Source organism: Bubalus bubalis, chromosome 5 (genome assembly GCF_019923935.1).
Source record: "Bubalus bubalis isolate 160015118507 breed Murrah chromosome 5, NDDB_SH_1, whole genome shotgun sequence".
Classification (NCBI taxonomy): Eukaryota; Metazoa; Chordata; class Mammalia; order Artiodactyla; family Bovidae; genus Bubalus; species Bubalus bubalis.
The window spans coordinates 30,597,209-30,610,065 of NC_059161.1; the positions used below are offsets into that span (position 1 = coordinate 30,597,209).

The window sequence follows — 12,857 nt, forward strand, 5'->3', positions numbered from 1 at the left end:
CCCCGCCCACCCTGGCTTCCTCCAGCCCCTCCCCCAGGAGTCCTAAGGTCTGACGGTCACAGGGAGTGCTTCTACCCCTCCCCTTCCCCGTGTCTCTTCTGCCTGCGGGGGCCCCTGCAGTGTGGTGCTATGCAGGGCCACCCCACGACTGTCCCAAACAGACGCACATCAATCAGGCTTGCTCTCATATGGGGATGGACTCAGGGCTCTTCTGACCACCCTCTGCCCCAAGGGCCCTGCCCACGTATACACAAGTGGGGAGGGGCCAAGGGGAGGTGGTTGGACACTCCTGCCAGCCGACTCTGCAGGGTGGACCCTTCATTGGCCCCCTCAGTGGGGGTCTGAGTGAGTGGAGGGGTGTCTCTTCATCGGCCCCCTCGGGGGGGGGTCTGGGCAAGTGAAGGGGTCTCTCCTCCATACCTTGGATAGGGCCCTGGGGTGCAGGCATTAACACCCCTTCCCTGGAGCCCAGCTTCTGCAGGGAGAGGTGGAGATGGACCCCAGAAGTATTTCCAAATTACAGGTGGGGAATTATTTCTCTCAGCGGGGTCTTAATCTCATTGTTACAGCGCATTATAAAAGCAGAGTCTTTGCTCCCGCAAGGACGTCCTCTGTGCATGCCGTCTCCCTGTCAGCTCGGCTGCCCGGGCACTGTGGATGTCCTGGGCAGTGACAGGAACGCGCTGCTGACAGAATCGTTTCCAGCTCTTAACGCACCGCAGCTTCCGTGCGGCTTCGTGGGAGCTAACGTCTCCCACCTCTGGACAGTAAAGACCCGCTCTGTGTCCTCTGCCAAGGTGACCGGCTAGTGGGCCCCAGACAGAGCTGGGCTTGCTGAGGCCGTGGTTCCTCCTGGGCAGCAACCAGACCTAGGCCCACAAAGCACTGTATTGGGGGGCTGGGGACTAGGGACCTGTGTGGAAACAAGCTGGTGTGCAAGTCCATGCACATCCACACTAAGCCCGAGCTGCCGCCCCCGGGCTCTGGGCACCAATGGGGCTGCTGGAAGAGGCCGGTCAGTCCTCCAGACCCCACAGGCCGCCCGGAGCACGGGTGCTCCTGTGTCCTCCCCGCGAGTGAGGAGGGACTGGGGAAGCGAGGCTGGACCGTGGAGTGATACCCCAGTGCTCTGGGTGTGCACATGACCCTGAAACCACGCGGGCGGACGTGACCAGGAGGGGACGCCGAGACCCTGACAGTGGCTCAGGACGCCTCCACCTGAGCTATGAGGGTGGGCACCCTGACCCCCAGGACGCCTGCTTACCATCCAGGGACAGAAGAGGAAGGGCTCCAAGACCCCTTTGTTGAGTGATAGAACCTGGCGCTGTCCAGCTGAAACCCCATAGGTAGCTCTACCTGCAGTCCTAGGAGGGAACCTTCTAGATTCGGGGACATGTGGACCCTGGCCTGGGGCTGGGGGCTGTGATCCTGGACACAGGAGACGGGGGAGGGGTGTGTATCCGCACAGACATGCACTGCCCGTGCTGGACGCCTGGCCACTTATAGCCACCTCCGCTCACCAGTCTCATACTTCTCAGGGGGACCCCCCCAGCTGCCCACTGCCCTCCCTGGTGACTGCCACCCCACTGAGCCTTTCAGTTCCAGGCTCTGGATGTTCAGTTCACCCCTCATGCTCCAGTGCATGGATCCATCTCTGCCTGTACCCTGAGCACGAGCTGGTCCTATCCTCGCTCATGGCTGAGCCGTGCTGAGCCCTCTGGTCCTTGGTGCTGCTGGCCTCTGCCCATGCCTCCCAATCAAGTCCTTGCTATGGGCGTGATGACCCCTCCCGACCCTGTCTGCCCTGTGACCAACCTGGTCCTGAGAGTTTGAACTACCCATAGGAGAGGTGGGTGCCCCACGGGAGGGAAGACCCCACTTCTGATAACAGACTCGGCCTCAGAGACCCTGCCAGGCCCCTGGCTGCCCACTGCCTTCCCTGGTGGGGACAGGCTAGCCGTTCTCCTGGCCGAGTGTGTGCGGGCCAAGTGGCCACTTCAAGGGTACCTGAGTCCCGAGGATGCTGCAGGAGAGGGAGGGAGCCCCTACCCCTCGCGTCATGAAAGGGTCATCACTCCTGGGCAAGGGTCCTGCCTGGGCCTCCGGGGCCCTTGGGGCGGCTCCTGGTGTGTTTCTGCAGCCTCCCCAGCGAGGTGGCCCCGCAAGCAGGTTTGCGACTCCAGCTCTCTGGGGTGACTTCCGAACCTTTCTGTCGATTTTAATTACATCAATTACGGCTTTATCAGCAAAATAAAGGTCACTGTGCTGCCTCCAGGGAGCAGGAGGCCGAGCTGGCCAGGGAGAGCGGGCAGCTTGACCTCTCCGGGAGGGAAATGCCAATTAATTATCTTTTTACAGCCGACTCAATTAGACTCCCTAATCACCTGTGTAGGACACAGAGGAGGCGCAGAGACCTCGGGAATAAGTGCCGCTGCTGTGGGCCCGGGTCTCTGGGGCAGCTGGCTCCAGGCAGGACGTTTGCTCTCTAGCAAGACTTGAGCCCCTAGAAGGTTACCAGCCTGAAGAGGACGAGCTGGCCCATCTGTTGGTGGCCAGACACACCACGCCAGTCTCAGGGTAGACTCCATCAGTAAGGGGCTGGCTGGTTACAGAGACGGACACGCGGGCAGCCAGCAGCTGGCAGCCGGGGAAGCAGGGAGGTCCATGCGGGAAGGACATCTGGGGCCCTGGGTCTTGATGGCCAAGGGCAGGGGAGGCAGCCTGAGGGCTGGGGGGTTTCCCTGCCCTTCTCCAGCTGCCCAGGACCTGGGCGACAGCTCCCTCTGAGTTGTGTGCCAGCCCTCTGGGCCCCGTTTGTCCCTGGGCGCACACAACTCTGCTGGGGCCTGGGATCTGGCCTGGAGGGTCTGCCTTCAGCCGGTCAGCTGCCTCCCCACCTGGCACAGGTGTGCACACACACGTACATGCGCACACACAAGTCCCGACTCTCACACTCCCTTGCCCAAGAGGCCTCCAGCTCCAGGGCCACTACCCTGTGACCCTCTCCACGGGCTGCCTGATGCCAACCTGTGGATGTGGTTGAGGGTGCCGACCTCACCCCCGAACAACGGAGCTGCCCCCACAGACCAGGCCTCGGTCCTGTCAGTGGTGTTTGCCTGGGAGGGTTTCCTAACGTCTGTCAAAAACCTCTTGAGCGACCCTTCCCCACAAGGCCCCTCCTCAGCCCTGCCGTGGCTCCTGGGGAAAGGGGAGGGGGAGGAAAGAGGAAGTACCACCCCCCACAGTCACTGGAAGCAGTCCAGGCTCCTCCATGTACATTCAGTGAACCAGCCGGAGGGAGCACCCTGGATGTCTGGGTGAGCTCCCCCAACACCCGTCCTAGCGGCCACATCCTGCAGAGCTGTCTGGACTTCATTTCCCATGCAGTAGGCCCGAGGGCTGGGGCTCCCCCTGCAGTGGACCCATGCTCCTGTCCAGGGAGACGACAGGAGAGAAACACTGGAGTCAGGGATGAGTAGCTCCGAGCCGCTGACATCTGACAGGTCAGTCTGTCCTATTGGCTGAGGGGGTGAGCGGTGTGGCTGGGAGAGTCGAGTGCACCCTGAGCGCCCCAGGTGATCAGAAGTGGAGCAGGGACCCCTAGCCCCTCTCAGTCCTGTCCTCCTGACCTTGGAGCCAGGAGTCAATTCTGGTGTCCGTGAACCACTTGATACCAGGAGATGGTTCAGGACAGGAGGAAGTAAGAAAGGCTGTGGGTTTTGGTTGTTTGAGGCCACAACTGCCTCAGAACCCTGCAGGTGGGTCCGTGTGGCAGGGACCAGAGTGGATGGGCTACTGTGCCCCAATCACGGCTGACATCCACCCAGAGTCCTGCTTTCTGACCCCACCTGGCACCCCCTGGACCACACATCCTCTCTAAGGTTAGGCTGTGAGCATCCTTCACCAAGTGGGGATTGTTTCTGTACAGAAAACAAAGCCAGAGCCTCATCCATTTCCTCCTGGCTCCTCCCCATCTCCCACGGTCCCCGTCTACCTGGGCCTTTCTCCAGTTTCGCTGTTGCTCACCTCCGCTGGCTCCTCCAACCCCAAACATGCTCCTCCCTAGACCTCCTTCCACACCTTGTTTGGATGCTGATACCCTGAGGAGTTAAGCCTGCTTCTCCTGGACAGTCCCTCCTGGCTCTTATGGCCTCAGTCCTTAGGCATCCTTAGGACCAGCTCTGCCTGCTGCATTGTCCTCACGACCCTACCACCATCATCCCCATCACCACCATCACCGTCTTCATCAACACCGTCATCATCCTCATCACCACCACTTCACCATCTTCATCACCATCACCACCATATCATCACCATTACCATCATCATCGTTATCACCACCACGACTGTGCTCACCTCCACGGTGGGTCACTCTGCACTCTCCAGGGGCCAGGTCCTTTGCTAAGCTCTTCCCAGGTGGTTTACACACATGGAACCCTCACCTCGGCCCAGAAGAGCCGCCATCGTCTCCCTGTTTAGAGACGAGGAAACTGAGGACAGCCAGCTCTGGTCAAGGTGCCTACCGCTCTGCTGGTGCCACCAGGGTGGAGGCAGGCGCACAGAGCTTGTCTTTGAAGAGCCCTGGCTGGGCCTGCATTCCCTCAGGAGCCCCTGCAAGGGCGCCCCCTCCATCTTGGTTGTACTTGTCCCGGCTGCCTGCACCTGGGATGGAGACATGGGCCCAAGATCAGCCCCAGAAATAAATTCTCCGTGTGGGGAACACAGAGCCTTATCTGTAACTGGGCCCTCTTCCCAGCTGGGGGACTCAGCTTATTTTTTTTAATAAGAGATTTTCAAACTCAAGAATTTCCAGGCCAGCCAGAGGACGGTAACCTGGCCTGGCCTGGCCTGGGAGGGGTGGGCATGTGGAACCTCCAGTTGCCTTGGTGGGTGGCTGCAGATCATATACAGCTTTGACATACTCCTTTCCCAATTTTGAACCAGTCTGTTCCATGCCTGGTTATAACTTTGCTTCTTGACCCACATACAGGTTTCTCAGAAAACAGGTAAGGTGGTCTGGTACTTTCATCTCTTTAAGAATTTTCCAGTTTGCTGTGATCCACACAATCAAAGGCTTTAATGTAGTCAATGAAGCAGATGTTTTTCTGGAACTCCCTTGCTTTCTCCATAATCCAGTGAATGTTGGCAATTTGATCTCTAGTTCCTCTGCCTTTACTTAATCTAGCTTGCACATCTGGAAAGTCTTGGTTCATGTACTGTTGAAGCCTAGCTTGAAGGATTTTGAGCATAACCTTACTAGCGTGTGAAATGAGTGCAATTGTATGGTAGTTTGAACATTCTTTGGCATTGCCCTTCTTTGGGACTGGAATGAAAACCGACCTTTTCCAGTCTTGTGGCCACTGCTGAGTTTTCCAAATTTGCTGGCATATCTAGTGCAGCACTGTAGCAGCTCCTGGAGGTTCCCACTAGCACACAGGTTCCCATCCATTCCCCAGTCCTCAGCCAGAGACTGAAAAGCAGCCAATGGCCCCCGGGTGTTCCCCGTGTGTTCACTTTGTGCAGGTGGCTCGCTAAGCAGCAGCCTCACCCTGGGTGGAGGAGGAGTAGGGGTGGGGTGGGGCCCAGACCCCAGGAGTGGCCCAAGGACGCTTGCCCTAGGTCTCTCCTATAGAGATGTGTCCTTTTACATGCCGGGAACTTGCCATTTCTGAAGCTTTGATGACACTTTGATGACAACTGTCCTGGGGGTCTCAGATGGCCCTGGTCAGAAGCCTCAGGGGCCATGAAGTGGCCTGAAGCAGGGCAACTGGCAGCTGCTTTCCACCATGAGGGTCACTGCGGCGAGTAGTCAGCAGGCAGGGAGGCTGGGTGGCTGCCGGGGAGGCCTGGGGTCTCCAGGGGCAGAAGCTTGTCTTTCTGAGTGATTGAGTCAGCCTCGGACTGGGCGGGGCTTGTACTTCTTCACAAGAGGGAACTCATGTGCTTCTGTTCTTCCAGAAAAGAGTGGAGGGCTGTTTGTCGCTCTCTCTAGGAGACCATCAGGCCAGAGCTTGTGGAGGGCATGTGGGGCCTGGTCATGCTGTCTCTGCCTCCAGCCCCCTCCTGCACAGAGCAGGGCTGGCACAAGACCCTAGGCTCTGAGGAAGGAAGGAACGGAGTCAGCATACTGCCTTTAAAGAGAAAAAGTGGGGCTTCCCTGGTGGCCCAGGAGTTAAGAATCTGCCTTCCAATGCAGGGGACACAGGTTTGATCCTTCGTCAGGGAACTAAGATTTACATGCCATGGGACAAGTGAGCATGTGGGCCACAACTACTGAGCCCACACTCTAAAACCTACACACCACAACTAGAGAGACAGCTGTGTTCCACAGGAAAGACCCAGCACAGCCAAAAACAGGTGCTGAGTCCGAGGCTTCGAGAAAAGGCTTGTAGGGGCTCCAGCCACCAGGTGCCTGGGAGCAGCTGGTGGGGGGGGAGTTGGGAGGGTGGGGGTTTTGGGGGGCTAAGGGGTTGGGGGGCGGGACCCAAGGAGGCCATGAGACTCACTCTCTTCCCCACACTGCTCCGGAAACTGTGCCCTGACTGAGGGGTGAGAGTGCGTGGTGACACGCACACACGAGAGTGTGCACACACTCACACACACACGGGACTCAGCCACAGGGAAAACACTCTCCCTAGTGCAAGGCCTCCAATGCACACACACACATACGTGTGTACAGAGACTTATGTGTGCACACACACCCCCACAAGTGCAGCCCCTCACCTGGCCCAGGCCCCTCCTCCTAGTCACCCAGTCCTGACTCTGCCCCCATCCCTGGGGCCCAACTCAGGCCTGCCCTGCTGCCCCTGGGACCACAGTAACCCCCCAAGGAGACCCCTTCCTCCATCCCCAGTGCCTTTGGCATGTGCTTCCTGACAGAGGCTGGGTCCTGGCGTCTTGAGGGGAGCCCTGGACAAGTTAGGGCACCCACCTGGCCTCCCGCCCTCCACAGTCTCCTGGTTGAAGCTGCTACTGGACCCTAGGGGCCACACGTACCACGAGCTGTACCACAAGCCCCTGTGCCTCCCCTCCAGGCCGTGGACCCATTGACCAGCCGCGGCATCTCAGTCAGTCAGTGCAGAAGGCAGCATTTTGGCCGATGGAGGAAGCCATGGGTTCGGTGAAATAGTGGGGTAATGGGAGAGGGCAGAAACTGTTCCTGTGGGAACCCCTGGGGTGAGGCTGCAGACAGGCAGGGGCTCTGACCACAGAAGACGGGCAGCCCCACGGGGGGCGCCCAGGTGGGAGGCAGAAGGGGTGATGGAGGGGGAGGCCCACCCTATCTGATCCTGGAAGCTGCCAGCAGCCACTGGCTAGTTAGTTGTCTTCTTGGTCAGAATCTGAACGTGAGGGAGACCAGGAAGCAAATAAGTGACCACCTTGGCTGGTCTGGTGGTTCTAAGTGGTCTGGGCCCCCATGACCCCCAAGGTCATGAAGAGAGCCCACTGGACGATCCCAGCAGTGGGGTCCTTGCCTCAGAGGCTGTGACCTGGGGCTGAGACAGGGGCCAGGCTGGCGCCGTGTCGCCAGGAGGCTTGTTCAGGTCACCCACGGTTCAGTCCTTTCTAAGGAGACAGATGTACCCAGCGTGAGCATCCACATGGGTTCAGGATCGTGGCCTGCCAGACCTTGGCTGCACAGGGAGCCTGGTCCACACTCGCCTCCCTTTTTCTCTCCACCTAGTGCGGCCCACTGGACAGATGCCAGAGACCCACTGTCAGGGGCCAAAGGGCATAGGGTGTCCGAGGCAGAGCCAGAGTCCTGCTGCTGCCCATGCCCACGGGGCTGCAAGACACACGGAGGGGCTGGTGCCCCGCAGCTCCTGGCCAGCCCCAGACAGGCATCAAGTGTGGGAAGGAGGAGCTGGAGGGGGCTCCCGTTGGATGCTGGAGGTCAGGCCCCCACTGCCCTGCAGACAGGCTCCTCTTCCTCCCTGGGCTCCCAGACCGCAGGATTGTTGCAGGGCCAGAGGGCTGTGTACCTGTCTCCTTAGAAAGGACTGAACCGTGGGTGACCTGAACGAGCCTCCTGGCAACCCGGCGCCAGCCTGGCCCCATCTCAGCCCCGGGTCACAGCCTCTGAGGCAAGGACCCCACTGCTGGGATCATCCAGTGGGCTCTCTTCATGACCTTGGGAGTCATGGGGGCCCAGACCTCTTAGAACCACCAGACCAGCCAGGGCCCCGGCTCCCAGAAGCTGTGGTCTTGGGGGCCTGCAGCCCCTACCCCTCTGATGCCGGCTCCAGGCAGGCAGCTCCCTCCCATCTGAGTTCACTTCCCTTGTCCTCCACAGCATCAGCCCTGGAAGCAGCACGGAATCTTTTTATATTTCCCTGGGACGTTCCTTCTAGCTGGGACAATTCCTAGACAAGAAATTTATAGCACAAATTTTCCTTTAAAAATATGGATCTTTCATGCTATTCTCCCATAATTAACCATAGACAATTAATATTAAAATGCGTTATCACCCCAAGAGGCAATGAAATTTCCAGATCTCTGCTATGCGTTCTGTCACTTTTATTGGCAAGACTGGATTAGCAGCAAAGGGCACCTTGATTTTTAAAATCGTCTCACAGATCCCCTCTGATGGACACTCAAAACCATGTTCAACAGTGAAAATGAGGGCCACTCAGATCAACTGGAAACATTTCCTGGTAGGGTTTTGTGCATTAAAAAAAAAAAAACAACAACAAAACAGCAATCTGAGGTTCTCCCTCCCTGCTTTGGCATTTTTTTAGGTTCCCAAATCCAATTTACAGGGGATTGTCTGAGCCACCCGGGCTCTGCTAGCCTCACAATGTCCCTCTAGCAATTAGCAGCACCTGCATTAGGATTCAATGGACTTAAATTACTGGGGGGTGAGGCAGACACCCCACTGACAACAATTAACACAAAAGAGCTGCACCATTTAAAGCTGTGGGTGGGAATTACAAAAGGTTAAGAGACTAAATATAAAAAAATTTTTTGAATATAAAATCAATGTGCTTTGTTACAAAAATCTGGGTGCTATAATTTAACCAAATTAGGGTTTAGAATATCTGGCAATAGTCCACGTCTATGACATCGTTTTTTATTCTCAACAAAAAGCAACTTGTCTATTCAAAAGTTAAAAACAATCAAAGAACTGAAATATTTCATGTCAACAAAATAATAAAACACAGAGTTTTGAATTACGTACTACTGACATTAGGCCTTTGGAAAGGGAAAGCATTTTCTCTCCTTGTTTCACTTATTTGTATAATTGGAAGCCAAGTTCTCAGAGGTTCATTTTCTTAATTGCCTGCGGGATGCGGGAGTAGAGTGCTGACCCACCATCTGCGAGAGCCTGGCCCCGCTGGGGCTGGGGCAGGTGAGGGCTGAGCCCCCAGGGCAGGGGGCCTGTGGGAGGCTGGAGTAGGGGGTGAGACCCTGAGTTGGGGTGCTTCCCAGTGGCCCCTCCTTTGTAAACAGGCATTGGCCCTGGGCACCCACAGTTCTGAACCACTGACCAGGAGGCTATATTTTCTTCTGCCCAGAGAAGTCTGGGGTGCAGGGTTGGGGCGCAGGGGTGCCGAGCCCCGGTAGCTGCTCCGGCTGGCTGGGGTCTGTGCTCATGCACGTCTGGGCTGTCAGAACAAGTTGAAACAGGAAAGCTGCTTTTAAATGTAAGACGACGCGGGTTCTGTTCTAACTTGTGGTCAGCCTCAGCTTCAAGGCTTCTGCTCAGGGCTGTCTTTCCTCCCTCCCTTCCCAGGGCAGTCGACCTCTGGGAGACCCCTAACCACTCCAGTGTTTGAACCTGACCTTGTGCTCCAGGGTGGGAAGGGGGTGGGGAGGAGAACACAGCAGCTCTCCTCATCCGCTCGCTGAACACAGCGCTTCCTCTAGAAGCAGGGTCACAGGTACCCCTGCCAGGGTCTGCTGGACACGCCCAAGGGGTCTCGGCTCAGGGCAGGGCCCGGGGTTGGTGGTTCCTGACCCCCAGCATTCAGCCCTGGCTGGCCTGCCCCACTGAGTAGGCCTGGGGGGCCCTCATCAGCTCCCGAGGCTGTGACATCCCCATGGCACAACCACACCATCTCCCTTGGTACCTGCTGGTCTAACAGAATCAGCATCTTCACCACCAGCCCATTTTACCAAACCCGTTAACCACAGTCTACAGTCCTGTCATGGGGCTGGAGGGTGAGGTTGGGGGCAGGCAGGGGTCACAAATGGGCCTGCTTTCTACAAGGGGATGTGGGGGGAGGTGGGGGTACCTGCACAGAGGTGGCAGGAGGCCCAGGTCCTTGCCCACAGCCTGTGTCCCATCCAGCTCTGTGCCCTCCAGGGCCTGGTGGTGGAGCAAGATGATGGGGCTTCTGATTTGGGCTTCAAAACACTTGGCAGAGGATGAGAAATATCCAGCCTCTGCTTCTTCTCTGGTAGCAGAACCTGGTCCAAGCTGGCAAACTGTTTCTTGTCTCTGCATGGCCTAGTGGGGTCCTGTGACCAAGTTCTGGCCAGTGAGGTGTAAGCGGCGATGGGAATGATAACCCCAGGAAGCTTTTTAGAAGGGAAGGGCTTCCGACTCCTTATGCCTCCCTCTTCCTGCTAGCTGGAATATGGCAGTGATGGCTGGCACTTGTGCAACCCTCAAGGGCCACAAAGTGGTGCACAGAGTAGCAGATTAGGAAACAGAGGCAGGAGTCCTCGGTCACTGAGAGACGGGTGACCACAGTGGGGCTGCCCAATGAGCACAAGGGGCTGGGCGACTAGGCTTGGGTGAGTGCCGCCCCGTATCCGGTTGTGCTGGTCACAACAGGCAATTGGTAGTGCTCACAACTCTGGGGGGAAGCTGGATGTTTCACTGGACTTTTCTGGGTTGGGGGGGGGTGGTCCCTGTAAGTCGCTTCAGTGGAAACAGTCACCTCAGAGGTTCTATTGGCTCAAGTTTCTTCCGGGACTTGTGCTGGGTTATCTTTGATCTGAAACCCACTGGGCTGTTCTTGAGACCTGTTTGTGCAGGGATCCTGGCTGCGGCCGGCAACCTGAAGAGACATCCTCCAGGCTGGGCCCACGGCAATGCCCCCGGCCTCAGACTCAGCAGGGCTGCCCTCCGTGCCGTGTCCTGCCCATCTCAGACCTCACCCAGGGGAGCACGCAGGCAGAGACAGCCATCCAAGACCCCTGGGGCCCTCAACAGGCTGGAGAAAGGGCTTGAATCCCTAGTGAAGGTCTGGGTCTAAGAACCAAGCAAGAAAGGGTCATGGCTGTGTGAGTGTGAGGGGGACAGGGCTTAGTATCCTGGTTCTGAGATACAGACATTCACCCCATGTGCAAAGGACTCCGGGTTTGTGCTGCTCGTATGGCGGAGCTGCCCCAGAACACTGCGCTCTCTGCTTTCCTTCAGGACGAGGGAGGGATAAAGAAAACTTAAAAGTTAAAGATATCTATCCTCATACAGTTGAGCTTCCCAGGTGGTGCAATGGTAAAGAATCCACCTGCAATATGGGAGATCCAGGAGATGTGGGTTTGATCCCTGAGTGAGGAAGATCCCCTGGAGGAGGGAATGGCTGCCCACTCCAGTATTCTTGCCTAGGAAATCCTGTGGATAGAGGAGCCTGGCAGGCTATATAGTCCATGTGTTCGGACACAACTGAAAGACTGAGCATATATACACACATCCCTGTATAGTCATAAAAGGAGGTTTTATCAGAACTAGGAAAGGCTTGGTCACTCCTCTGGCCATTTCAGGGCTTTGCTCCACCCACCAGGGTCCTAGGTCCAACTGTGTGCCCCCCAGACCCCCTGCAACCCTGGGCCCTCCTTCCTGCTGACCGTGTACATGACTCACAAGTTTTAACCATCATTGTTTTTGTTGTTGTTCAGTCGCTCAGTTGTGTCTGACTCTTTGTGACTCCATGGACTACAGCACACCAGGCTTCCCTGTCCTTCACCAACTCCCAGAGCTTGCTCAAACTCATATCCATTGAGCCGGTGATGCCACCCAACCTCCTCATCCTCTGTCGTCCCCTTCTCCTTCTGCCTTCAATCTTTCCCAGCATCAGGGTCTTTTCTAATGAGTCAGCTCTTTGCATCAGGTGGCCAACGTGTTGGAGCTGGAGCTTCAGCTTCAGCATCAGTCCTTCCAGTGAACATTCAGGATGGGTGTTCTGTCATTATCTTAGGGTTTCTTTCACTGGAGGCTGACCGCTCACCTCCTTGCAGAAGAGCTGGAGTGTGCACCACAGGACAGACAGATGCAGAGTGTTCACCACCCTGGGCTGACCCAGGCTCTCTAGCAACAGGCCCGAGGGGCTGGGGTATGGGGAGGGGGCGAGTGTCATCGTGGGGGGTGGGGACTTTCACCTGGAAGGGTCCTATGTGAACCCACTCCTGCAAAGGGCAGACTGAGTCCTAAGAAGGGCAGGAACAGTAGGAGTGTCCTCCTTGCCCTCTAGATGGGGGCCCTGTTCCCTCCTCAGGGCACTGTCCAGGGCCAGACCTGGTGGCGGGGCAGAGGGTGCAGGGGGGCTCAGTCCATCGTCCTGCAGGCGGATGCTGAGAGCACCTCATTTTGTAGAAGAGGAGCTGAGCCCTAGGGATGTTCAGGCGGAAAGGGATGGAGTCACTCCTGCTGAGCACCCAGGGCCTGCGACTCAGCCGCGAGCGCTGAAGGGGCTGGAGCTGAGTGGGTGCGGACCCCTCGGCTTCCCCACAGGCTGTTTTCTATGGCTTGACACCCACATGCTGGGTCCAGTGCAGGGGCCTGCACATGGTCACTGACGCGGGGCTCACACCTGGGCTGGCAGCGGACCTGCCGCCCAGTGAGCACCTTTATGTAGAAACACCAGCACGTCCTCCGATGGCGACAAGGACAACAACAACGCCGCTGAATC

General features: G+C 57.3%; 1 protein-coding gene across 9 annotated transcripts in view; it reads right to left on the reverse strand.

Annotated features, from left to right (window-relative positions):
* MORN1 (MORN repeat containing 1) overlaps nucleotides 1-12,857 on the reverse strand; it is a 46,760-nt gene that overhangs the window by 13,534 nt on the left and 20,369 nt on the right. Inside the window, exon 11 of one of the 9 annotated variants that reach the window (XM_045165708.1) lies at nucleotides 5,300-6,098. The exons of 6 other annotated variants lie outside the window; for them this stretch is intronic. In XM_045165708.1, the coding sequence (XP_045021643.1) occupies nucleotides 5,989-6,098 (110 nt within the window). In that variant the 3' untranslated portion in view covers nucleotides 5,300-5,988. Of the gene's footprint in view, nucleotides 1-5,299; nucleotides 6,099-9,352; nucleotides 9,606-11,998; nucleotide 12,857 lie in introns of those variants that run through there. 2 more of the 9 variants (XM_045165707.1, XM_045165709.1) reach the window with 2 other exon arrangements.